This window comes from Phacochoerus africanus, chromosome 10, assembly GCF_016906955.1.
Source record: "Phacochoerus africanus isolate WHEZ1 chromosome 10, ROS_Pafr_v1, whole genome shotgun sequence".
Taxonomy (NCBI): domain Eukaryota; kingdom Metazoa; phylum Chordata; class Mammalia; order Artiodactyla; family Suidae; genus Phacochoerus; species Phacochoerus africanus.
Window position 1 is genome coordinate 35,123,841 of NC_062553.1, and position 27,834 is coordinate 35,151,674.

A 27,834-nucleotide genomic window follows, 5' to 3' on the forward strand; every position below is an offset into this window, starting at 1 on the left:
GCTGCTCCTGCAACACACACAAGTTTCTGAACCAGGGATCGAATCTGAGCCACAGCTGAGGCAGGGCAGGATCCTTAAGCCACCACACTACAGTGGGAACTACAGGTTTTCAGTTTTAAATAACTTCTTGGCTTTTCTCTGAGAATAGTGGGTAGTTAAGAGTTTAGATTCTGTAGCCGTATTGCCTAGTTTCAGATTTTTGTCCCACCACTCACTAAGCAGTGTGACCTTGGCCAAGTTATATATTACCCTATGTACACTGTAGTAATATCAGGATTATACTGTTACTTCCATGGGCTCTGAAGATTAAAAGAAATATGTTTCAAATATTTAGAAGACTACATGATACATAGTAAGTGTTCAATCTTAATTTGTTTTCAAGCATATTCCTCCCTCACGCTAAAAGGCCCCATACTTAAGATTCTATCTAGTTTCAAGGTAAAATATTTAAAAAGTCACATTAAGTATCAACTTGTTAGCTGGATATATTTAGATGATACATATGAATATATTATTAAAGTCAAATAACATGGTATCTAGACATGCTCTAGTTTTTCCTGTAGAACTTTTATAAACGTTTCTTTGAAACTAGACAGTTTACATATACATAAAAGTTAAAATAAGGGTAGAACAAAATAGTCAAAAATACCCACAAAATAACTTGTGTTTTTTTTTTTTTTTCTGTAACATGTAGTTTAAGACTTAATCTCTACTTGGTGAGAATATTCCGTGTCATTGGTTACCTCCGTTCTTGTGTTTAAAATGGGTTAAAATCTTTTTATGCAAAAAAGAGAGGGGTAGAGTGCTCTCTTATTTCTGAAGATTAAAATGAACTTTTGTAAAGTAATGTTTCTCATATGAGCAGCTGTTATTAATGATGGTTTAATAATTACTAATGACAGTATTTGATAATCTAGGTTTCATAATTGAGGAGACTGAGCTTTAGAGTAGATAAGTAACTTACTTAAGGTCACATAGCCAGAAAATGGCTGTCTTACTTCAAACTATGTGCTTTGTTTACTCAGTCAGTAAACACACCAGAGGGCAGACTGTGTTACAGTAAGATAAAATAATTTAGCCATTGATTTTTGTCCTTTACCTTGAATGGAATGAATGAGGTTAAATGTCTATTATGGATAAGAGAATCAGTGATAAACTTTATACAGTTATTATAATTATAAACTCAGTAGGGATTTACTTAAAATTTTGTATGGAGGTTAAATAATCTGTGGCTTAATCCTTAGTCACATGAATTAGCCAACTGTCTTTCCTGTTTCTTCTAGTTCTAGTATAACAAATGAATTAGGAGATCTCCCAAAAACAGTATTTTGGAAAATGGCAGTATTTTTGAAACCAGATAAGCATTTTTAAATAGTTTTTAAGACAAGATGTTCTGTTCTACCCTTCCCGCCAGGGGAAAGTTAAGGCTGGTACCTGGCACGTAGTGTGATCTGCTATTTAACATCTGTGCCTTATTAGTATGCTTACAGTTTAGACACATGTTTTTTTCTCTAACCTCTGACTTTTTAGGAAAATTTTATTTGTAGTAATAGTACAAAAAGTATTTTTCTGATTTTTTTTTTTTTTTCCAGCATACTCCTAAGTTCTCTCCCCTGGCCACTCTCTGAACATGATTTCAAGTTGTGTGTCCCCCAGAGGACCTTATATTATGAAGATTTGGGGGTACATTAAAATAATGTAAACTATTAGAATAGCCACCATTTATTGAATTTACTACTGTTGACAGGTAGGATTCAAACAGTGGTTTCTTTCTGCTACAGTGCTTTCTTTCCTTTTGTGGAGATATCTTCAGTAAGCTTGTTTCTGTGCTTAACAGGACAGCTTAGCTCCTGAGTTAGCGTGCCAGTGGCCAGAAAGCATTTTGGTGTGGACCTAGAGAACATGGACTCCACAGTGAAGAAAACGAGATCCTTTAGACTTTGTTTCAGCTAGCACATTTAAAGCATAGAAATAACAGCTGAACCGTGCACCAAGACAGTTTAGCTTTTTCACTGACACTGTGACCTTCTAATGTAGTCTGCAATAATCAATACTTTATTATCAGTTATAAGACTGGGAGATGATACTGATTTCACTGGTTATTCAAAAACCATTTATAATACTTAAGGCTCTTAGAACTTTATTATCTAGAATTAAAGCAGTATATTTTATCCTAATACTTGTACTTATTTTTATTATTTTTTAAATTTGGTTGCTATTTAAGTATTTTAAGGACTGTAACTGCAAACACATTTCAATTACATAAGCAGTTAAGCAGGTATATAAGTGATGCTTCTACTAGTTGGACTTAAACAAAAGATACAGAGGAAAAGGAACATTTTTTTCTTTTTACTCCCCAAGCAGCAGAACTAAGAAATAATAGGCAGAGACATTGTCTTTTAACTTAAGTCTTCTAATCGCATGATGACAGCAAATAAAAAGTAAAGGCAGGCTCATAGCTACTATTAACTGTTAGAATCTTTCAGATGCATGTGTTCACTTTCACGTCTAGAAATAAAATTTAGTAACTTTTGCTTATTATAAGCTTTATTTGAGTTAAAGATAGAAAACAAGGGAGTTCCCGTTGTGGCTCAGTGGAAACAAATCTGACTAGGAACCATGAGGTTGCAGGTTCAATCCCTGGCCTTGCTCAGTGGGTTAAGGATAAGGCTTTGCCCTGAGCTGTGGTTGTAGGTCGCAGACACAGCTCGGATCTGGGCTTGCTGTGGCTGTGGTGTGGGCTGGCAGCTGTAGCTCCCATTCAGTCCCTAGCCTGGGAACCTCTGTATGCCATGGGTGTGGCCCTAAGAAGAAAAAAAAAGATAGAAAACAATATATTTTTATTTGCAATTTAATGATGCAAGTTGTTATGGCAATCTAAAATAGTTTACAGTAATTCCTTTTATATTATACTTCATCATATTATCCTTTTAAACATTAATATGTAAGGAATAAAGCTAATCATTTATGAAGTTTAACAATAATCAGAAAATTTACTTCAAAAAATCTTCCTTAAGTGTGTTACTAGGTATAAAGCTCATAATTGCCAAAATACTTATATGAGGTGCATGAACCCAAATCATTAAATAAAAATAAGAGCACATTTGTAAAAAAGTGCTATAGAAGAAGGTGCACAAAAACATGCACTTACACATACTTTTCAAAAGGGTGTAAACTGTATTGTTAGGCACAGCCATATCTTCATATTTTCTATATCAACAATTTATAGCAGGACTTTTGATGTCCAGATGCTACTGCAGGAAGATGACTAAGGCAACCACGTGCAGAAAGCTTGTGTGTGATAAGAGAAAATATAAAGATAGCATTCCAGAAGCCTTGCAATGACAGTTGCTTGATACCTGAAAGGCTTGGAGTGTCTTCTGTATTAAAAAAAATTGAATCTAATAATGCCAATTTGAGTCATAGGAATGGTACTTGTAGAGAATCTTCACCTTTAAAATTACTTGAAATTTGTAAACAGGCAGACATTTCATTTCTGTGCTGTTTTATGTGGCTTCTGTAACAGCTGACAGTTGTGAGAGCCAGGTACTTCTCAACCCTAGTATAAAATGGATATTCTAAATATGGAATGTTTAACATATAGATATTAGACTTCAAAAAAATGACAATATTCAAAAATTCCCCAAGTTTTTATCATATTGCATAGCTGAAAATTCATCTATATATGAAAGTATACTGTTCATTCAAGCAGAATTTTGATCCAGTCTCCTTCAATTTCCTTCTTTCATACTGTATAGTGGATCCACAAGTTTATTGTGCACATGCATTAAACCTTAAAGAAAAAAAAAGCACAGTTCTAGTTGTATTTCTAATTTTGAACTAAATCTCATTTACTGAAAAAAAAGAATAAGATACAAGTATCTTGCTTCCCCTCTAATATAAAATAGTTAAATTTATTGAAGAAATGCAAATAAAAATGTTTCAGAACATTTAGTTTTAACTACTTTAGGAAGTATCAGTTATTTATGAAACTGTAGTACTAATTACGTCTAAAAGTCTGGTATTTTTTTTGTTTATGTATTTTCATCTTCCTCCAACTCCCATCCCACATCCATGACATGCAGAAGTTCCCTATAGCAATGACAGTGCCAGATCCTTAACCTGCTGAGCCATCAGCGAACTCCCTGAAAGTCTGTTGCATCTGACTTTGGCAGATAATCCACCAGACTCCCAACAAGGAACTCAGAACTACTGTTAGACTAGTTATCCAACATACTACCTTATACATTCACCTGGAAAATTATTTTCCACTATTCTGACATGTGTATTTACAACAGAGGTTGTTTACAAGCCACATAGAGAGTTTACTAAAACAAGTAGAAGATAACCTATGTTAAATACTGATTTCCAAGTAAATTTTCGTTTCATCTTATAATTGGTATGCTTGTAAATTGTCCTTACTAAAGCCTCTTAGGAAATATCTTCTAGTTACTCATGCCTTAATGCATATGTATTGTATTTCTTTGGGGGGGGCGGAAATCATCCCAATTAATGAACTAAAGATTTTATATTTTGGAGATTTAAAAAGTTCACTTTACCAGGTTGTTAAGAACATGGAGGCTAGGGAAAGGGATTCATAACGTGGTTTTCTTAGGAAATGGGATTAATGGATCGAGGAGACCGGGTACGTGTTAGTAAGAAGGTGTTTTGTCAGAAAGGCTGAAGAAGGGTTCTGAAATCCAAACTGTAACAAGACCCCCTTTTAAGAGGTAAGTAAAGGGACATGCAAAGAACACTAAAGTGTATCTGTAGCAGGAGAAAAAACCAAGAGTGGAACAGTCTTGAGGGGAAAGAGAAATATTCACTAGTGTAATTGAAAGGATTCTAACTATTCAATAGCCTACTTCAGTGTCTTGATTAGCACTTCAGACTTATTAACAAGGTTCAGATCCATATTTCCCCTCTAAACCATTTCTTTAAAAATCTTGGTATGTGGTGCTACCCTTCAATGAACTGCTAAAGCCAGACATCTGAAATTCTGTAATTTTTTTTTCTTTTTTAATTCAGCAGCACTGGTTGGCACTACTTTCAAAATATATCCCAAGTTAGCTACAGTTCTTCATCTCCACAGCTACTGTCCTAGTCAAAGCCACTTTCATCGCTAATCTGACTACCAACACTCTACTTTCATCATTTTTCTCTGTTCTGTCATATAGTTTTTGCACAGCAGGCACTATGGGTTGTTTTTTTTGTTTGTTTTTTAAAAAACAGAAACTAGATTGTAACATTTCCCTACTTAAAATTCTTGAATTGCTCTAGTTACTTAGAAAATAATTTAGGTTTTATTCTACTGTCTTTGTTTATCCTTCTGATCTGACATCCTCTCACTTTCCCAGTATTCCCTTTTGTTACACTCAACCCTGGCTTTGTTGCCAATAACTCAGAAAGACTAAGCCTGTTTCCAGTGCAGGGTCCTTACACTTGATATCTCATTCAATCTGGAATGCTCTTCTCCCTGAGCAAGGCATGATTATCTCCTTTTGCCTTATCAGGTCTCAACCCAAATGTCATCTTACAATGAATTACTATTTATCTTTCTTTAGAGCAATTTTCACTCTTAGAAAATATTTTTCCTCCCATGTTCCAGGTCTAGGACCTTATTAAGTTCACTGTTCTAAGTCCTGGGCCTATAAAGGTCATGACATGGTGGAAGATCAATAAAAATTTTTTCAAAATCTGAAGGTTCAGAGAGATGGCCTCTAGCTTTTTTTTTAATTTAAAATGAATCTAGAATATCTATTGTTAAAAAGGAGAACATGGAGACAGATCCTTAAGACTGAAAAGCATCAAGGGCACTGGCAGAATGACTAGACATGAAAGGATGCTTAATGATTAGTATAAGTTTAGGATCTTGGAGGTAGAACTGTGGAGGGACAGAAGTTAAGCCTTCCATGCAGCACGAGGGACAGAAGGGACAAAAGGTTAAAGTGAGTAATAGGAAGAGTTTGAAGACAGCAAAACAAGCACAACTAACCCGGTAAATGAAAGGGGTTTTGTATAAAAAGTACTAAACAGTCTAAAGGCACCTGATTGATTCTGCTTCCACCTCAGGTGTATGGCAGTCATTTAGCTATCTGGCCTTATTTATGAAATGGAGTAATAACCTCAGCTCAAAAATTCAAAATAGAAAGCAACTCACCCAAAATAGCGTATAAAAGTCTTACAAGGATGTTAGGTATATATGTATTAAATAATGTCATATAATCTCTAATACTTGAAGGTTTCTATAGTGACAGTTCCCTAAAGATATACAATCCTCCCTTCCATGCTTACTAGTGGCTTTGAAGATAAAAAGCCAATGATAAAAATCCATGAATATGTAGACAAACCAACAAATACTTCATTCATTAGACTGTTTTATGCAAACTATCCCTGAGGCTGGATTTGAAATACAGTGATTTACTGGCATTTGTTCTTTGCTGAAAAAATGTTAATACATAAAAATATTTTTCTCAAGGCTAATAACCCCTCTCCTCCAATACTTTTTTGGTGCTATTAAGGCTGCTGTTAATTACGTATCTTCATAGGGAAGAGACTAGCTCTTGGGTGTTCAAATGCAAGAATTCTAAGAGAAGCCAGGACAGAATTAATCTACAAGCCTTCCGTCTGTGAATATTCTCTGTGTTCTTCATAGAACCTAGTTTTAAACTGCACTGGCCCTTTTACATTTGGGCTATGTTCCAGTACTGAGATTCCCAAGGTTAAAAAGAAAATCCAAGGTACTACCATTATTTAAAAAGTTAAACATTCCATACTTAAACATAACAAAAGAGTTAAATTTTGAATGCAGGAAAAATAGAGCAATAAATACTGAACCATTCTGACTTGCAAACTGATGACAATTAGACGTCTTCTTGGAAAGCAATCAAGTGTATCATGAACTCTTAAGTAGAGCTAGAGAAGGTTCAAGGAATTCTCAAATCTCTCCAGTTAATATACAAATGTGTGTGTACATATGTGTATACACACATGTGCATTTTTTGAAGACAGTCTGTTCACCAAATTCTCAAACTGGTCCATGACCCAAAAATGATGGAAGGCCACTGACACATCCTCATTTGCCTTTTTGTTCTTAATTTATACATTCCCTTTTGTTTTTAATGTATAAGCTAGCCCCACTATATCAATATATTTTGTTCCCTATTCTACTGAGGAGCCTTTTCTGCTACCGTGTTAGCTCATCCTTACATCTGTGCTGTTGATTATGCTACTTCCTTCTAATCTAAATGGGATTCATCTTCCACAACTCTAGTCCCATCACCTCAAAGTTTTCTTCAACTACTACTATAAAAATCTCTCCTTTATTTAATATCCCTTGGACTTCACAATGATTTACATTAAATTTAGCATGTAAACTAAAATGATACCATCCATGTAGTGTGTTCATCCATCTACCTGCCTAATTACCTACAGTTTTCAAATGTCTGCAATGTACTACATACGTACACCTTGACATGCTGAACTAATGCAGTGAACCAAAGCTAAAGTTCCTACCTCCATGAGCTACATTTTATTTTCTTAAATCACTTAATGAGCCACTTTTTATGAAGAATGCCAACTACTTTCAGGCAGGGATACCTCGTTTAACTAATACCACTTAACACAATATACTGGAAGACACTGTAACCCATTTTCTTGGCTGATGACACAAGTTGAAAACATAATTTATCTTTACCAAAAACAGTAATTTTTTAATACTGCACAAGTTATCTACTAATGAAAAAAATTACCAATTTTTTTAACCAATGATCTCCAAACAGAACCAATCTTATTTAAAACAAGATTTAACTAAAAGGTTTAATCCATTTTCAACAACCAGTATGTAAGAAGCAGTGAAATGGAGATTGGAAAGGCCTGAGAGAGCACAACAAAGACAACGGTAATCTCATCCATATGGTGTAGAAGAAGTCTTCTAGAGTATCAGCTCTTAGAGGATTATCTACTTGATATAATTCATCTATCATTTGTTTAAAGCTTTGGCCATGGAAGGAATAGATTAAGAGCTTAAAAATACACAACTTAAAACATTAGGATAAACATTAAAAATCCAGTTCCTTCGTAAAGTTTTTTAAAAAAATCAAGCCTTGGCTATAACCTATATTTAAGACAGAGCTAGTTCCAAACTAGAAATTATTTTGGAAATTTTAGTACTGCTTTTATATTTCAAATTACTAAGAAGCTAGCAGTTTTCAGTTTAATTTGGTGTATTTATGGCTTGCTGGAAACTTGTAATTTAACTAATAAAATTTGGAAGTAATCCAAGTATTTAAAAAGGAAACATTTAAGTAAAATATATGTATATTTTATAGCCATTAAAAATACTTTTGAAGAATAATAAAATGGGGAAATGCTCACAGTAGATAAGTGCAAATTCAGAACTCTATACATATGATCAAAATTTCATTTAAAATATTAGACTTTTTCACTATTTGTCAAACTTCATATGTGTATCACCTTCAAAATTTTTTGATACACATACATTTAAATGAACTACAAATTACTGGTTTCCTTTAAATCGACTTAAAATTTTCAAGTTATACACTATCTCATGAATATGAGATGTTAAAAACTCTAAGACACACTATTTAGTAGTACTATATTATGTACTACTAAGAAAAAACTGCTACCAGGTCAACTATATTATGACACTAATTTTAAACATATCCCAATTTTATATGAGATAAATGTGAAAAAAGACGTCTTAGAGGTGGTAAACATATGGTAATTTCTTCAGCTTTGTCAAATCAATGATATCCATGAAATACAGGTTTGATTGGTTCAGTACTTTTTTTCTAATATGCATTAAACACCTAGTTAGAGTAAAAAGATTAAAAATATATTTTCATTCACATAATGTTAGCAGTACACATACTAAATACTTTGTGAATTACTGACCTGTATGTATGACTGATTACATAATATTTTCATGTTAGCTACACAGATACACGTGCTCTTGTAAAGATTACCTATTTATACAATTTTTTATGTGTTTATTTACATGCGAAGTTGACTCTTAGGCAGGGAATGGCTTGCAAACTTGAGTGTAGTCAAAAGTTTTCCTTGAAAATCTCTTAAACAGCTATCACATCAAGTATATGTGGTTTTATATGTGTGTGTATGTATGTATGTGTGTGTGTGTGTGTGTGTATAACCCAGTACAGTAAGGTTTAAAAATTACTGAACTAGACTATGGGAAGAAGCAAAAGGAAAATAAACATGCAGAAGTCTTGGCAATCAAATTCTTCCTTACTTGTAGAATTTACTCCATACTGTTTGACATTTAGTCATTATAAATTTAATATATGGGGATAATTATTTGAAATTGTGACAATTTTATGAGAGTGGGCAACCCATCTTATGCCCTGATTTCATTCTAAATGTAGCTGGGGGCATGGGGTGGGACAGGTAAATAATAAAAAAAAATTAAAAGGACATATATTAATTTCCTTTGGGGTTATTATTGTACACACAATATAAAAGTAAAATATTTTATTAAATTTTGGATTTCAAGAAACATCTTGTTTACTGAAAATATAGACTGAAGAGATTTTCTTCAAGAATAAACATTAGGAAACTACTTTGAAAGCTAGTATTCTCTGAAGTGAGACAGTTCTCTTCCTCAGCATAGTACTAGTTTTCAGTGGGCCACAATGCAAGATGTAACTCCACACCCAATTAAGTTTTATTGACATCTGCCATGAAACATTCTCACAGTCTGGTTTTGAAATTTCAGTGCTCACCTTTAAAGTATTTCACAGTTTTAACTCTTAATTCTAAAGTAGCATCTTCATCACATACAAAAATAGTTCGGGGATGCTGCTGGAAAGCTGAAACAGTCCACATGTGATTGACTCCTTCTTCTATTGCTTTGTAGAGAGCAAATGCTTTGTGTGCACCTGTTATAAGGATCATTACCTGAAAAAGCATGAATATTAACTGTTAATTCTTACAACTTGTTCCAAATGACTTAGCGGACCTATTTTTATTTTAAACACAGACTTTAGCACCAATATTTTCCTGTGGGTTAAAATAAACACCTCCATAGTTTAAGGTATTTATTTCTACTCTTTAAGGTAACAGGCAAGTACAAAGTGTATCTCTTCTTCTGGTTGAATAAAGTAAAACAGTATTTTGTCATGGAGTAGTACTGAATCATAATGCCTATGACAATTAAGAGTAAAGACTGATGTGCAGAAGAGATCTGGGAGAATGAAGAAAAAGAAACTAAAGAGCTGTTTTGCAAAAGCAGTTACAGATCAAGAAAGAATTTCTATAACCAGGAATGATACACCAGTCTGCTCTAGTCCAGATAAGCAACAGACAGGAAAAGCAAAGGCTAAAATAATGGATATTTTAGAAGTAATCTAGGAAAAGGAGCCTAAAGACTGTTTCACTGCATATGTGCAATGTAAAAGAGTTTTGAGACAAAACTAGATTTAAAGAAGGATTCAGAATCTACTTAACTGCAGGAACTGTCCTTTAAGCACTCACAACGGAGACCACCCTTATGTACAGAAAATCCAAGCTCCTGGTCCTAAAGCCCTAAACAGTGTATGAAATAATTTAAAGAACACGCAAAGGTGAGTGTACAGGTGTTTGAATGAATCTACCATTTTTGACAGTAAATCAATCCCATTTAACAAATTAGTTTATGTAATCAATCTTTCAGTATTTTTTTCTCACTACAATAGTTAACTAAAAAATGAATGTTGAGGTGGTTGTAATTCTAAAATATCTGTAACAAATAAAAATTCTATCTTTCATATTTTATAACCAGACCTTATTAATGAAAGATTAATCTTAATTAAAGATTAATGAACCAGCTATTACTGTACTTCTTTTATATTCATTTTGAAGCTGTTTCTTAATATTAAAGCCCATGGATACATTAAGATATGTATGAATTTCTACTGTTTTTATTGATACTTCTTTTTCTTACATATAGAAATCCAGGCTTAGTGAAGAATTAATATGCCATCACCTATAATTAAAAGCATTCTTTTTAAAATTAACAATGCTTAATATAATAAGGTAAGCACAACACTGATTAATGGATACATCAATTAGTTCTCCTTGCTGAAAATTAATATTTTTTTTTCCTTAAGACTGATACATATGTCACAGAGGAGTTTTTTTAAAAAAACAACTAAACATTTAAGTTCTTTGCTCCATCCTGTCTTCTAATTCAGAATCTTTGGGGTCAGGGTCCCTTTAAGAGATTATCATGCAATCTGGCAGAAGTCCTCAATCTAGCACTTGAAAAGTCTCTAAAGCTACTTTAACACATACTACATTAAATGGGAATATGTAGTCATTGCTGCATGATGGATATTTTCTAAGGTTTAATTTATTTTAGCAGCTCCGAAAAGTGATTTGAACTTAGCACTTTCCTTGATTTATTTCATTCAACTCCTCAAAACAATACCATGAGATAAATGCTATTCTTATTCATATTTTTCAGGTAGGGAACAGATATTCTACAACTTGCCCATGGTCTTGGTAAGGCTACTATATAAACAAGAAGTCTGATTCTAGCGTCCATATCCTTTCAACTACAATAAAACACATACAATCTTTAATTGAGAATTAAGAAGTATCTGGAAAAGAAGAAATTGAAAAAAATACTCTCAGAATATAATCTGATGTGGGTAATATGTGATTAGTTCTACTCTGTTCCACTATTCTCAAAGACAGTATTCCTCATATCCTGAAAAAGTTCTAGAGTAGCTCCTCTCTGAAACCAAGTCTTAAGGATAAACTGAAAAGGGGACATTTCAGACAGTAATGGGGAGGTCAATTAAAAGCTAGAAGTTTGGTAAGGCTGGAGCACAGGTGACTGATTTGATGTGAAGAAACTGAGGATGATATATTTTTTGAGCTCAGATAATTTTCATGGAGAGTGTTGCTATTCACCAAGGGAGGGAAAGACAATTCTGATAGAAAAGAAGATTTAAATTTTGAAAGTTTAAGGAGTCAGGTGGATATATGAATTCCGAAGCTTCAGAAAAAAACTGGCTAAAGATACATGTTGGTAGTTAGCACTGCATTCAGAAGAGTTGATCTTTTTAGAATAGTAATAAAAATACTGAGAACAGAGTTCTAAAGTGTGAGTGCTACTGATGAGTTAATTTAAAAAAAAAAAACAAAAATAAAAACACAAACAAGAAAAGGTAATGTATAAGACTGCCCAAAAGTATACAGGGTGAGTATACAGTGCTCGGATGAGAATTTAGAGAACATTCAAAAGTCAGATAGAAGAGCCAGGGAAGCAGTCTGGGAATGGCTGGAAAGAAAGAATAATGGTAGAGTTTTAAATGAGGGAAGAAATAGTTCATAGGAATAGATGATGAAAAGGAGGCTCAGTGGGATAAGATCTGTAGAAATGATGATGGTTTTAACAATAAAGAAATCTCTGGCCAACTGATCTGTAATAAAGGAGGCAAAACTATACAATGTGCAAAAGAGTTTCTTTGTCAATTGGTGCTTGAAAAGGTGGACAGCTACATGTAAATCAATGAAGTTAGAACAAACTCTCACGCCATACACAAAAATAAAATCAGAATGGGAGTTCACTTGTGGTACAGCAGATTAAGGATCTGGCTTGTCACTGCAGTGGCTCTGGGTCGTGGGTTTGATCCCTGATCCAGGAATAAATACATGCTGTAGGCATAGCCCAAAAAAACAAACAAACAAAAAAAACCTCAAAATGGCTTAAAGACTTAAATATAAGACATAACATCATAAAACTCCTAGAAGAAAACATAGGCAAAACATTCTCTGACATAAATCCTTCCAATGTTTTCTTGGTCAGATGAAGCAATGCCTCAAAAGAGATGGTGCACATTTTTTTAGTTTCCAACTTAAGACTTAATTTACTTGAATTCTAAAGATGGCAGTGAGACTGACAAATTACTGAAAGCTAGACAACAATTTATATTGCAAACAGGATACAACCATATCACTTACTCAACTCATAGACATCAAAGGAAAAACTTGAAAAAACTATAATTCTTACTTCTCTAGCATCCATCACAGTTCCCACACCAACTGTTAGAGCCATAGTTGGCACTTTTGATAAATCTCCATCAAAATATTTAGCATTTGCCAAAATAGTGTCCATTGCCAGAGTCTTTAATCTTGTCCTTGATACTAAACTGGATCCTGGCTCATTGAAAGCAATATGACCATCTGGACCAATTCCTTTCAAAAGAAATACATAGACACACATATATACATAAGTAAATAAGGTTTCTCACATAAAGTAAATTAAGGTTTCTCAAAGTTCAACATGATTTTTAGACCAAAGAAACAGTCGTAAATATGCTTACCTTGTTTTATTTCATAGCTGAATCTCTAATGCTGCAGTAAAATATTTGTTCCTGGATTTGACTCAAGTATTTCAATGTTTTCCATATGCACAGCATTGAGCTAGCATGATTCTAACAGCAGCAAAATTAACTATCACTTGCTATTAGAATATTTTATACTTAATAAAGCATTTTCACATTTATCATCTCAAGAACAGATATATTTAACATTTTTCTGATGGAGTCAGATTAGGCCTATCTGTCTCATCTCCCCAACCTTTTTTTTAAGCTTAAAAGGAAACTTTGCTGCTCAAGGATAATATTTGTTCAAGGTAATAATTTAGTAAATATTAAGACAAAACTCAATCTAAATCTTCTGATTCCCAACCCAGTGGTCTCTATATTCACACTTTAACTTGTCTGGTTATAATCTAGATGGGGCAACTATTGGACCTCCCTGTAGTATAGTTTCTGGACTCTAACTACCGGACCTCCCTGTAGTATAGTTTCCTCATTTTAAAAATGTCTAGATTGGATAAGGTATTATCTAAGGCAGTAGTTTTCTTCAGACTTTTTGGACTGCAACTTACTATAAGAAATATATCTGACATTGCAATCTAGTACACATACAAATACAATTAAAACAAGAACTGCATGAACTAATACTTACCCGCACTAGGAGCCACTCAAGCTACTTTTGATTACATTCCATTTCATTAACAAAACATATAAAAGGATGCTGGATGTGACTGACCACTCTGATTTAAAGACCTAATGACGTGTGATAATCACAATTTGACACAATGCTTTAAGGAGACCCCGTGCTGGCTCTAGTATTCCAGGACTGCCTCTAAATTATAGAAGGTATATGACATTTCATATGTGAAAGAAATTGGAGGTAAATCTTTTTATAAAATCAAAAATCTCTCTATGGCATAAGTAAATCAAGCTTTATATGTATGGACCCTACTTGCTGGTCAGCTTTCTGGCAACTTCGGTCAAAAAACAAACTCAGGAGTTCTCTGGGTGAAAGTTTCTGTTGTACATATATATTCTGCATATTTAATGATAGATATGTATATCTTATTGGCTCTTAACACACAATTCTAGGAAAATTTTCCCAGGCTACAATAAGGTAAAATACGACAAAAAGTAACCTGGTTTTGAAGGAAGAAAGAAGAAATGAAATCTTAGGAAGCAGATATGAACCACCAAAGCACAACAATCTAGGAGTTCTTTAAAAAGTACATAGAGTCAGACCTATACGTGGTTAATGTATGGTGTGTTTCCACTATTAAGTATGTAAGTTCTTTAAGTTTTAAATCATAGCTATGCATATTTCTCTGGATTTGTAATTCTATTCTTCTTTTCCTCTTAAGTATACATCTGCCCAGATATTTTGATTTATATTTCTCTATGGAGAAAAGGATGGAACCAAGAAAATAAGAGTTCCAGAAGTCCTCAAAGATCAATACTAGTGGTGTCACTGGTACAGCCAAGCTAAAATTATCAGCAATGGTTCAGGATGGAGAAGGGTCAATACATTCCCTTACTGCTACATTCCCTTACTCACCATGAGTAACTAGCAAAAATTGAGCTTCCTCATAGAAAATTTGGTTTTTAAAATGTTCAGAATATTTTACGAAGCTTTATAAAATTTTCTTAAAAAATAACCACGAACTCTAAAAACTATGGTTAATTATCATTCAGCCTTTAAGTCTAGACTAAGATACCAGCACCTTTATGATAAAACACCCCTAAAACCCGAGTCTAGACTGTGTCTTTCCTCTGTCTATGGTAGTTCCGTGGGCTAGAATGTACTGCATGAGGGTAAGGACCTTCTCTGCTTCATTACTGTAGCCTTACTATTTAGACAGCATGACACATAGAAGGCCCTCAATAAATAATGGCTGAATAAATGAATGAATGGGTAGTTGCTATTCTCTGTTATGTTTAATATAGCTTTTCCCTCCTTCTTCTACCCTGCTCTGTTCCCCTCACAACAGGGACTAGATAAACTGTAACACCCTATATCTCATCCCTTTTAGGCAGAATTGCTGTGGTCTAGGGATTAATACCTGTCCCAAGCTGAAACATCAGAATTTTTCTCTAGAAATCTGAAACTTGACCAGGGATAGAGAAATAAAGCAGGCATTGAGAGCTGAGGCCTTTGATGACAGCACTGCAGAGAGGGTCAGGTGAGTCCCTGCTTTGATGATCTGAGGCTCCTGGTTCTTATTCTAAAGACTTGTTTTTTTCAACTATTCTATCAATTCTGTGAGTTACCCCAGAATCATTCCAGTAAATTCACTTTGGGGCCCATTGATAGATTACTGTTACTTACAAATCAAAGAATCTAATCATGTAACTAAAGTAGAGGGGTGAAATTTTCTCCAGTGTCTACATTTATTTTTACTTTTTAAGTGCAAATTATCTTAAGATAATTTTAAAGTTAATAATGCTTTTAGAGTCTATTTATAGATCTCCATGTTTGTGTATTTTATTGCGGGGGGTAGATAAGGAATTGCATGGTACATCTTACTCTTTCTCTCGACACTTTTGTCACTAAAGGAAGAACAAGAACTTCTGAGAGTAGGTATTTCCTCCCTTCTCCTCTCTAGAGAGGGAAAGGAATCTCACTCCATTTCCCAGGAATGAGCAATGGTGGATTAACACTCTTGAGCTCTTCTCTTGTCCTACTATTTCCAATTCAGACGGGAGGAGTAGGAAACCCCATTCTGGCCTCAAGCCCAACCTGCAATCTCTAATCCAACTTTACCTTTAATAAAGCTGATATTTTGATCCCATTTGGCTCAGTTCTTAGTGTTTTTATTAACCAAACCCTGGAACAAAAGAAGGGTAAGTGGTAAGACCCAGATACCAACCCTCATCTTGAAAATCCAGTGACAACAACCTAGATCAACAAAGGCAAAGAATCAAGTGAGATTCTTTCATGAGTACACATCAAATAATAGAGTACCCAAAACAGGAAAAAGGTCAAAGAAAATGCATAAGCCGACTCTTCATTCCCTATATACAATTACATGTCCTTGGGTGATAAATATGAACTGCCAGACCCTGGATTATCCTATAACTAAGTGAATGAGTTGATGGAAGAGGAAAAGAAATCCTCTTAAATTTTTTGCAAGGGGAGAATTAAAGGAAGTTTAAGACAAAAACTGGTGAAAAAACAAATTTCTTTTTAGTAGTAAGAGTAAGTGGTAAACCAATAATTATGTTTTTGTTCCTTTACTTTCAAAGGGAGAGCTAAGGTGGGTTACTGTGAGGAAATGCACCAAACATTTTTAGCTAAAAAGAAACAAGGAGTGACTTAAAACTATGGGGAAAGAAAATTCTACTAGAAATCTCTGAAAAGGGAGATTAAACCTTAAACATTACATAAAGCTAAAATGTTTTCTGAAAAGTAGGGAAAAGGACAAAATGGAGTTAAAGAGATCTAGGTTTTTTTCCCCCCAGTAAATTCTACTTCCTGACATTGAGTGCCCAAGGGATTTGTCACAAGGATCCTTAGGTAAGTTCAATAAATTAACAGGAAAATGTAATTTCTCAAATAAATAGTAAAAAAATATATTTATGTTATTTATGAAGACTTTTTTACTATTAAAGTTTTAATAACTGCCTTATCTTTTTGTGTAATGGTAAATGAGGACTGTATTTCTTGATATTACTAAGATAAACAGTTTAAGTATATTATTTCTCAGTAATTCTACTTGCTTTTAGTGTAGACTTCAGAAAATCTAAAGAATGCACAGGTAGTGCACACTGTTAACATTTTAAATTATCTACTGCCTTGGCCTTGATATTGGTAAATGCAAGTGGTAACTACCTTAGGATTAGGTCATATGGGCAAAACTGGTATGCAAATGGTACCTAGGAATACTGAGGGGATGTTAGCAAGTTTTATTTAAAAAAAAAAACTTTCTACTTTGAAAAGCAAAACAGTCTAACTTGTATTCTTGCTCAGAAAAAAAAATCCCATCTACTTAAGAAAATAATTGACATTAGTTCTGCTGGGCAGAGATAACAAATTCCTCAAAGAGAAACTTTCAATCTTGCTGGATACCTTTAGAAGTAAATCAGTAAAACAACAGGACATTCAATGAACTAAGGAAAAATTACTTCACAATCTACCTCAAAGATAAGAGTAGAGTAACACTTCATGGATTAACAACTACACACCAAGCACTGCATAGGGCATTTTGTACATGTTATAACAGTTAATTCTCATCCATTCTGAAATGGTTAATATAAATCCTATTTTACAAATGACTTTATTATATTGAATTAATATAGTGAACTCAGGAAAGTTCCCAAGATCTTACAGATAGTAAGTGGCCAAAACAGGACGCTAATTTTTTTGTCTAACTGTAAAGCCCGGTTTTCCCCAAGGGCAACCAAAACACCTCAGCAATACCTGGCCACCTCAACTATGAATCAGCCTCAACACAACTCTATAGAAGATCCAATTCATATAATTTTGAACAGTCTTCTAATAAATTAATTATAAGATATATTTATATTTAATGGATCTATCTATCTATATCTAATGTTAATTTAGGGCTTTAGTATGTTTAGTTAAAAACTAAAGAAACTGGCAAAAAACAACTTTGGCTTCAGTTTATATGATGTTGTACAATCAGATGCTTCATACTGATGACAGAAAATAATACTGTCATTACAAAGAAACTCTTCACCTCTTTTCAATGGCAGATCATAAATACAACATAAAAATGCACGTGCACACACATACGTATATTTCAAGTGTAATTTAGTTAACTAAACATTCATTTACTTTAGAGTTTATTAAGACAATTATGGAAATGAGTTTGTATGAAGCACAGGCTAATGCTAAATTAAATCTTACATTCTTAACTAATAACTTAATCCAATGAAGCAATTTAAATTATCAGTAGAGAAATGTTAAAATCCAGCTGTTCTACATGCAAACTTTTATTAGAGGTTTAGCATTATAATTGGATAAGAAAGCTGGGTTGGAGTTTTAGAGAAACAATAAAAGAATAAGAGTATCATTTAGGAAAAACACATCACTCATTTTGTTAGAACTGGTAAACTGTCCATTTTAAAGAGATAACTAGAGTTATTTAGCAGGGATTAGGGTCTATTTCTCAAGGCATGATTTAAAAATTCCAACTTGTGACATTCAGCTTATTTCTTGATGAAAAGAAAGTAAAACAGAAATCAATATCTAAATAAATGAGTATCACAGTCACAGGTGTTCTTTCCATTACACAACGGTAATTTTTTTTTATTTAAAGCACCTAATCCAAATACTAACAAATGATCAATGACAAAATGTTTTCCATACCTCCAACAAAAAGATCAATTCCTCCAGCTTCCTTTATTTTCTTTTCAAATGATTCACATTCTGCTTGTAAATCTGTAGCATTCCCATCGAGGATATGAGCATTATTAGGATCTATATCAATATGCTTAAAAAAGTTATTCCACATGTAAGAATGGTAGCTTTCAGGATGATTTCTGGGAAGTCCTAAATACAGAGTTAATGAATAAAAATATACTATTTCCAGAAGTTAATCTAAAGTTTACTTTTCTGATTAAGCTGTAATTGCCATTTAAAATATATAACCATTCTATACCATATTCAATTTAAAATCATTTTTATATGGAATATATGCTTATTATGTTCCAGGCCATTATTTTAACCACCGTACATGTATGTATTAACCCAATTAATTTGTATGACATCTATGGAAATACTAACATCAATCTCATAGACGAACATAGTCACAGAAAAGTTAAGTAACTTTCCCAGGGTCACAAAGCTCATAGAAGGGCTGGATCACAGAAGTTTAGTTCATGTGCTTTAAATCACTATCCTCCACTTCTCAAATACAAGATATTAACCAATAAAACTGATATATGTGTTAAACTCAACATAAATTGGCCATACAACTGAAATCTTGGTCCATGTTCTTCCACTGTTATTCCTATTTGCATGCAAGATAAATTATAACAGTTCTTTGGCAATCACTTAGGCTTCCATTAAAAATGTATTCCTATAAAATTTAAATTTTAACACAGAGTTTACATGTATCTCAAGTCTTCCCAGTTAAGCAAGTTAACAATAAATTATAAAGCTTCATGGCTACACTAGCCTTCTATTTGAAAAGCATTTTACTAATTACTTTTACATACACATTACTTAATTTAGCTCCACAAAAAACATTGGTTTTAACCTTGCCTTAAGAAAAGAAGAAAAAGCAAGAATGAGAAATGTAAATGAACTGGCTCAGAGTTGATGGAGCTCTGACTGTTAAGTGGCACAGCTGAAGATGAATGCAAATCTTCTGATTTCTAGTCCCACATTCCTTCCACTATGCCATGCTGTCATCACAAAAATACAGCATTTTTAAATAAGCCTCCCAACCTCACCACAAGGTAGTACATTATACTCTAAAAATACATACATAGTACCTTAAAAAATGTAAATATATTAATATTTTCAAAATATATTCATTTTATGTAAAATATAACATATCCAAGTAATACATTCAAATAACATAGCTTACCTACATATTCATCCATGTTAAAGGTCTTCACATATTTAAAAGAAAGATCTCCATTCTTGTGATATTCTATTAGTTTTTTATAACATCCTAAAGGTGTACTCCCTAAAACAGATAAAGATTATATTTTCTAATGTAATTTGAAAATCCAATTTTAAAAAAGTTTATATTAACCTTATTCTTACTTAATGGTATTCTGTCAATTATTAAATACATATTCAATTAACAAATAAATGTTGAATTAGTCTCTTTACAAGGTACCCTAAAATTTTATTAAACTAGAATTTGCTGAATAAAGTTGGGAATCTGACAAAAGAATGTATAGTTTGGAAAATTATTCCTTTTTTTTGTCTTCTTATGGTCACACCTACAGCCTATGGAAGTTCCCAGGTTAGGGATCAAATCAGAGCTGCAGCAGCTGGCCTACTCCACAGCCACAGCAATGCCAGATCTGAGCTGCATCTGCAACCTACACCATAGCTCATGGCAATGCTGGATCCTTAACCCACTGAGGAGGTCAGGGATTGAACCTGCAACCTCATGGATACTAGTCAGATTCATTTTAGCTGAGCCACTACAGGAACCCCTGAAAAATTATTCTTGAGTTGTTGGATATTTGGAATTATTGTTGTATATTCTAGGACTAGAAACTCCTAGAGAGTACATTTGAATCAGAATAAACATCCCACCTTTAAAAAAATATTTAGAGAGGAATTTGTAGCATAAATGGTAATATAAATAGGTCAAGTGATGACCATTAAATGAACCAAAAAGGGAACCAAAGCTAAATTTAAATATTGCCCCTACTTTCAAAACACACTGGCAAGGTTTGAGTGAGGAACACTTGTTTTTAACTGAAGCACCTGTTTCTCATTTTGTGTTACTGTCAGCATGTACCAGCTAAAATGTATGAAGTAAAATGATTTCTAAGAAATGGGATCTTAGCTTTGGGTACTTCATCTGAGTTCTTAATTTTATTATTTTATAAATGTGATTCTTTTATGTTTTATAAAATTAAGATCTATTTGAGAGTGTAGTAGTGCTCCATGAAATACACAATAAAGATAAATTCATTTAGTCACGTGAGGATGGCCTACCCTTGTTTTTAAATTTGCTGTATTTTCTCACTTTAACTATAAATTTGAAGACTAGACTAAGCACATTCTTACAGCAAGCAATTTGGCCCACTCAATCCTGGTTGCAATATTGATTCCTAGTCCACCTACCCTCACAAAACACCTGCACACAAAATTTTTACTCAAGAGGCAGGGAGACGTATGGCAGAACCAAACACTTTCTGGGGAAAAAAAATACAGAGCCAATTCTGGAGTAGTAAAAAGACTGTTTCTTAAGATGACAGAATAATACAAGTGGCTATAAATAATAAATATCACATAGACCGGTTCAGGGAAGAGAAGACTAATAGGTTTTCTTAAAGTTAACCTTACATATTGTTTTAAATTGTCATTAATAATTTAAAATTTATGTAGTTAAACTTTACAATTCCTTCTCAAAGAACTACAGCCCACTAACATGAAACCTGGCTAAAAGATGGATAAATACGCTTTTCCTTTTTCCTTTCTAGAAACATAAGAAACTTTCTTATGTCTATCTTTCAATGTCAAGAGAATAGTTATAGGACTCCCTCCTTAATTTAAGGACATATGAATTTAAAAAGGAAGAAGTTCTCACAATGGTGATGACAAAAAAAACACATTCATTTTCTACTTTTTAATCAAAGTGACTGAAGGAAAAAAACAATGAAAGATATAGTACAGGGTGAACTGGTTAAAGAAACTTCATTCTAGTATATTTACTTTGCAATACTCATTTACTAACATAACTGATTTAGCAAGTGCTTGCTATGATTAAGACTATACCCTAGAAGAACTCATAAGACAGAGATAGGCAAGTACAAAATAACCATAACACAAGGGAAAATATTATGAATAACCTATAAGAAGTACAGAGAACTATGTGGTGAATCAAAGAAGAAAAGACTATAGTCTTGTTTGCTGGAGAAAGGATCAAAGATGGTAGTTCAACTCTGTCTTTGAAAAAGGCATGAAATTCCCACAATCTAAGAATGGGGTAAGTTTTAACTGAAAACAGAAAAAAAGGGGAGAAAGGTCAGAGATGACATTTATATACTTACCATCTGCTAGATGCTTTGCTGATGTTTCATATATTAGCTAATACAAATCTCCCAAGTTGGGAAATTGGCATTATATCCCCCATTTTGAAGAACTAGGTCAAAAAGGTTAAGGAATGTACCAATTATCACACACATGGCAGTGAAGCCAGAGATTCAAGAGCTTCTGCCTGGTCCGAGCTCATAAAGTTTTTATTACACAGTATGCTAGCAATATGAGTGAAAAAAAAGCCAACAGGTTCAGGCCTGTTCTTTGAACCACAAGCAGTCTAATTTGCCTCTCATGAATCAGTGTAGTGGAATGGTGGAAATAATTCCAGAAGGCAGGTCAGGCCCACAGCACGCAGACCCTCAAATGTCATGCTTATCAACATCGACAAATATATACTGAAGAGATATTCCCCAGAACTGGGCTTGGAGGGGCATAATTACAATACTGCATGTTATTTACAATTATAGAAATGTATGTTCAAATTTCAAAAGCACAGGATTAAGGACGGGACATGATTTAATACCGTCATCAGTCAATGAAGGAGAAAAGTGGAAAACATCAACAAAGGTTTTAAAGAAATACACCCTTGTCAGGTATATCATTACAGTTATACTATCCAAAATAAAGCAAGAGTATATATCTAAATATACAAAAACATGTTTAGCACTACTGGCATTTATGACTGTGAAGCCTTTCTACCCCACACTCAAATTATGGTTTACTTCTTCAAAATTAAAACAGTGATTAAGGCAGCTAGTCTGAGCACAGCCCAGGTTTACAGTGTGCAGAAGCCATGTTGAACTGCTGAGGCTCACACATCAGGACAGTGTGTGCTGAGGGGGCCCATTTCTGGTGTGCACAACTTAAAAAAAAAAAATCCCTCTTTGCCATTCTCACCAAGATCTACTGCTTTGGACCAAAAAACAAAAAGCAAAACAACAAACAAACAAAAAATCAATCTGGTGAGCTAAAGAGAACCTTTCATGGAAACTATGTAAATAAAAAAATTATGATCATAGCTTTATGTGGTTAGCATGTATGGGGGGAGGAACAAGAGGAGAAAATACTGTTTAAATAAAACACACTTATGAGAACCTTAAATTTATATATACAGTTTTACAGCATACAAGAGACTTGCTCTTATTTGAGTCTCAAAACAGCATTTGTGAGCTATTTAATTTCCTTATCTTCCTTAGGGGTAAAGAAACCAAGAATTGGGGTGTAGAATAAATGCCCCGCAGTCACCAACAAAATAACTGCTCTGATTCCAGGTCCAATAATACTCTTTCCTGTAGAAGTCAACAATATTAAATAGAGTACCAGGACATCAATGACACTACTTGGTCATTAAAAAAAAAAAAAAAAAACTTTTAACAGAGAACTAAATCGAATAAAAGATATAATTAATGTTTATATTCATTCTGTCATGAAGAGATATTAGGCTTCAATTTTTCACTTATAATACTTCTAAAATAGGAAGAAAATGATCTCAGTAATAGCAAAGGACTAATAAGATAACATGAAGCATGTGAGGTTAAATTAAAGGGCAACAATACTTACTTTAGGTACCTCTTAATGATCAATAAGAAGGCTAATCTAAGAAGCTACATGAATAGTGAAAGCAACATCCCTAAATATAAACAAAAGACTATTAGACTATTACAAAAAGTACCCTGATCATTATTTGAGCTATTATTTGGCACTCTGGAGTGGTAGGTGAGACAAAATTTTAACAAATAGTAATGAAGTGTAGATATTAGATACGGCTGTAATTGGCTTGGAGTTCCTGTCGTGGCTCAGCAGAAACGAACCTGACTAGCATCCATGAGGACGCAGGTTTGATTCCTGGCCTTGCTCAGTGGGTTAAGGATCTGACATTGCCATGAATTGTGGTATAGGTCACAGACCCAGCTTGGATCTGGCGTTGCTGTGGCAGTGGCGTAGGCCAGTGGTTACAGCTTCAATTCGACTCCTAGCCTGGGAACCTTCATATGTTGTGGATGTGGCCCTAAAAAGACAATGTATCTGGCTTTATCTACTAACATGTTAAATCAGTGATATGACAAGAAATAAACAGGGAATGTATTTTACTAAGGAAAATACCTAAATCCCACAACTTTGTGTATCTAACATGGAAAAAAGGGTGTATTACCTGTTGGTAATCCCAGCGTAAAATATCTGTCCTGTCCAGGTCTGAACTGAATGATGCGATTACAGATGTATTTGGCTGCCCATTCACTAGCCAAGTCATAGTTATCAAGAATTACAAGCCTCATTATGGTGATGCACAGCTTCTAGGAAAAGAAGTTCAAACCTGAGAAAAGTCCATCATAGAGCACTTTAAGTAATTTATAGGCAAACAGAAGTTTAATACATTGATGACTTTCAAAAGGACATTACCTAAGAAAGACATGCATATATACAAATAAAAGCTGTATTTTTTAAACAGCTGTTCTCCTCTGAACAGACATCAGGTTCTGGACAGTGGGTTAGGTCATTTAAGTATTAATCTTTATAACAACCTTCTGAAGTAGATACAATGTCCAGTTTTAGATGAGGAGTAAGACTGACAGTTTGACTGAGTTCACACAGTTACTAAGTGACAAAGCCAAAATGTATCTTAAGACAAATTTACCATAAAGACATTACACTGCACTGTCTCAAGGGGATATTATATTAAGCAACATAAAACAAATCTAAAGGCAAAGCAGCACTCGTTTATTGATTTCAAGTTAATGGTAGTAATGATTACTCAGCAACTTTTGGGTCACTTACTAAAATCCAGAACTCTCCCAATGAATGATGTAATAACCAAACCTCCCTTCTGTTTAATGGTGTTTTTATAAAAGTGATACCTGTACTTTTAAAAAATTCCAATCAATACAGAATGATATAAAAAAGTTAAAAAAAAAAAACAACTGACCCAAATCCTGCTACTCTGAAATAGTTCTCACTACTATTAGGTACACATCATTCTAGGTATCTAATATACACATATTAATAGGATGTATAGAAATAATTTCTAACAAGGATATCATACTAGACATGCTATTTTTAACAAAAAGTGAAACAAGTATTTCTGCATTCAACAGAAGCAAAAGAAAATACAGTGGACTAAGGAAACTGCTGATCTCTGGGGGAAAAAAAGAAATTCTTCACACAAAGCAATTTCAGTTCCTAAAAGAATATTCTAAGATTAAGAAAAAATATACTAATATTAAGGAATCAGTCATGTAAAAACTATGATTCCATTTTAGACCATGTGGATTGACCAACTAACAGGAAAGATGTGAAAATTGTATCTTACAGTTCCACCCCCTGATTTCTGTGAGATTAGTTATTTTTATTTATTTATTTATTTATTTATTTATTTGGTCTTTTCTGGGGCCGCACCCAAGGCATATGGAGATTCCCGGGCTAGGGGTCTAATCAGAGCTGTAACTGCCAGCCTATGCCAGAGCCACAGCAATGCGGGATCCGAGCCATGTCTGCAACCTACACCACAGCTCACAGCAACGCTGGATCCTTAACCCACTGAGCGAGGCCAGGGATCGAACCCTAAACCTCATGGTTCCTAGTCGGATTCGTTAACCACTGAGCCATGATGGGAACTCCAGATTCATTATTTTTATATTGTCAAGATTTATAACATTTACACTATGCTCTACAACCATAATTTCCAGATTTTTCTTAGTTTTATATTTAAATGGACCCATTACCGACACCAATCCTTTTACAAATGGCTTCAGCAGTCCTAAATTATGTACCCACAAACCTTACATACAGTAATAAGTAAAATTCTTTACATTAATGGGAGTAGTATGTCTCATTACAATAAATACATGGACTCTAAATATGTCCTTAAGGACATAATGACTTAGAATTCTGGCCTAACAACCAAAACAATCACCATGATCTAGAATTCTGGTACAGTAAAAAGAGATAAACAGCATTTACAGACAGTAATATACATAATAAGTCACAAATCAGTCCAACAAATGGGCTTGACCTCCATTTAAATTCATTAATATTCTAATGCCAGAAATAATTTCAGAGTTACACCAAAGAATAAGAAACATTTCCTGGCTGTTTTGACCATCAAGAGATATACTTATTTCTAATATGAGAACTGAGCAAAATGACTATGGATAAAAAGGGGAAAAAAAAAAAACTATAAAGTGAGGAGGAGAAAGATACTAAAGCTTTCCAAGTGACATGCTATTTCTTATGTCAGTTCAACACACTTAGAGCTTGTCCTGTTGAATGCCATGCACTAAGCTCTGTAGACACAAAAATGACTAAAATAAGGATCTTACTATCAAAGGCTTAGATTCATTTAATAGGCTTTGGGGTAGAACTTATCTTCATTTTTCAGATATAGAAAACTGCAACTCAGAAGTTTATTACTGAAGTATAAAGCTGTTAAGCGGTGGAGGATCTATCTGACTGAAAGATACATGCTCCAAAAATGCCTCATAAAGAAGAACCATTTAGGATGCTTGTTAAAAAGATTCCCAGGGCCCTTTCCCTGGACATGATGTTTCAACAGTTCTGAAATAGGGTCCAGAGAATCTGGACCTTTACAAATACCACAGGTGATTCTTATGTCAGTTCAACACACTTAGAGCTTGTCCTGTTGAATGCCATGCACTCAATTGGAAATTTGGAAAAGAACACCATATAAGATGAGTTCATTGCACAGAGGTTCAAGCAAACCTCTCAGATCAAGTACAGGCATGTTTTGTTCTCTTAAACTCTTCCGTGAGCTCACAGTTCACTTCCAAACGTCCCAAATGAATCACTGCACCCAGAAGAAAGTAGAATGTTTTTGGAACATGTGTTTAAATTTTAAAATGTGTCTTTTGCCAAAATGTGGTTTTGCCAATCCTCAGAGGTCCAAACTGCTGTGGCCCTCGACCATTCTCTGATATCACGACCCAACAGCACTCAGAAAATGACACAGCGTCACCCTGCCCTCATATTCCTCTGGTGCTGATTCATTTGGGGTATGGATCCCTTGGAAAAAAGAGCCATGGAACACGAATCTGAGAACTCTAAAGCTGGATGGGAACTTCTAGATGACTTGAGTAACACAGCTATTTTAGAATCTATACTAGAATCTGGAATCAAGACTTCCAGAATCCCTGCTCTGAGCTTTTCCCAACACCACATCACAGCTGACCTGAAAAGACCTCTGAAGCCCGACCAGGAAGGGGGCCTGCAGGGCAGGGGTCCGGATCCCGACGAGGGGTAAGAAGCGGCAGAGAAGGCCGTGGTCCCTGCCCAGAAGGCGGGGGCTGCAAACCCACACTGCCGGGCTGCCAGGCCCCCGTCTCTCCGCAAACCGTAACGAATACAAATGAGGATGACTATTAGGAATTCTTAAGAAGTGTCAGGAAAAGGCCGCCAAAGGGAGAGATGGCTATAGCCCCGTCCCGGAGACCCAGTTCGAAGAGCACACCAGCCAAGTTGGAGGGGGGTAAGGCTGAGGACACCACGGCCCCCGCCTCGAGACTTCCCGTATCCTAATCCGCCCCGCGTCCCCACCTCAACATAAAGCCCTCCCACGGGGACGACGCCCAGCGGGGCCCCTAGCCGATTCCCCTTCTGGGTCCATCCCGGTGGACTCACCCGCCGACCCACTGACTCTCCCGACGCCGTAACAGGCGGAAAAACCAACACCCAACCACTCTGGAACCAGCAGAGCCGAGAGTGGAGCGCGTAGCTCAAGGACCCGGATGTAAACCTGGCGCAGAAGGGGCGGCGGCGCGACCTGTGGGTGCTGCGCATGCG

The 27,834-nt window shown here is 34.6% G+C and overlaps 1 protein-coding gene across 2 annotated transcripts; it reads right to left on the reverse strand.

The window, feature by feature from the left end:
* Window positions 1-2,837: 2,837 nt before the first annotated feature.
* On the reverse strand, window positions 2,838-27,797 carry GNPDA2 (glucosamine-6-phosphate deaminase 2). 2 transcript variants are annotated; one of them, XM_047798936.1, is made up of 7 exons: window positions 27,673-27,797; window positions 24,194-24,355; window positions 19,901-20,002; window positions 18,676-18,858; window positions 13,037-13,221; window positions 9,762-9,936; window positions 2,838-3,793 (listed from the first exon to the last, which is right to left on the reverse strand). In XM_047798936.1, the coding sequence occupies exons 2-7, from the start codon at window positions 24,315-24,317 to the stop codon at window positions 3,732-3,734; spliced, it is 831 nt and encodes a 276-aa protein (XP_047654892.1). In that variant the 5' UTR covers window positions 24,318-24,355; window positions 27,673-27,797; the 3' UTR covers window positions 2,838-3,731. The 2 variants fall into 2 exon arrangements, with proteins under 2 accessions (XP_047654892.1, XP_047654893.1); XM_047798937.1 differs by having other exon boundaries at window positions 24,194-24,335; window positions 27,673-27,792.
* Between the last annotated feature and the right edge of the window lie 37 nt (window positions 27,798-27,834).

Excerpts from the sequence above, each read along its gene's own strand:
- GNPDA2 (XM_047798936.1), bottom strand. The coding sequence starts at position 24,317 with ATGAGGCTTGTAATTCTTGATAACTATGACTTGGCTAGTGAATGGGCA. Across the intron at positions 20,003-24,193 it reads TACGCTGGGATTACCAACAG|GGAGTACACCTTTAGGATGT; the intron begins GTAATACACCCT and ends TATCTGTTTTAG. Across the intron at positions 9,937-13,036 it reads CTGTGATGGATGCTAGAGAA|GTAATGATCCTTATAACAGG; the intron begins GTAAGAATTATA and ends ATGCTTTTTCAG.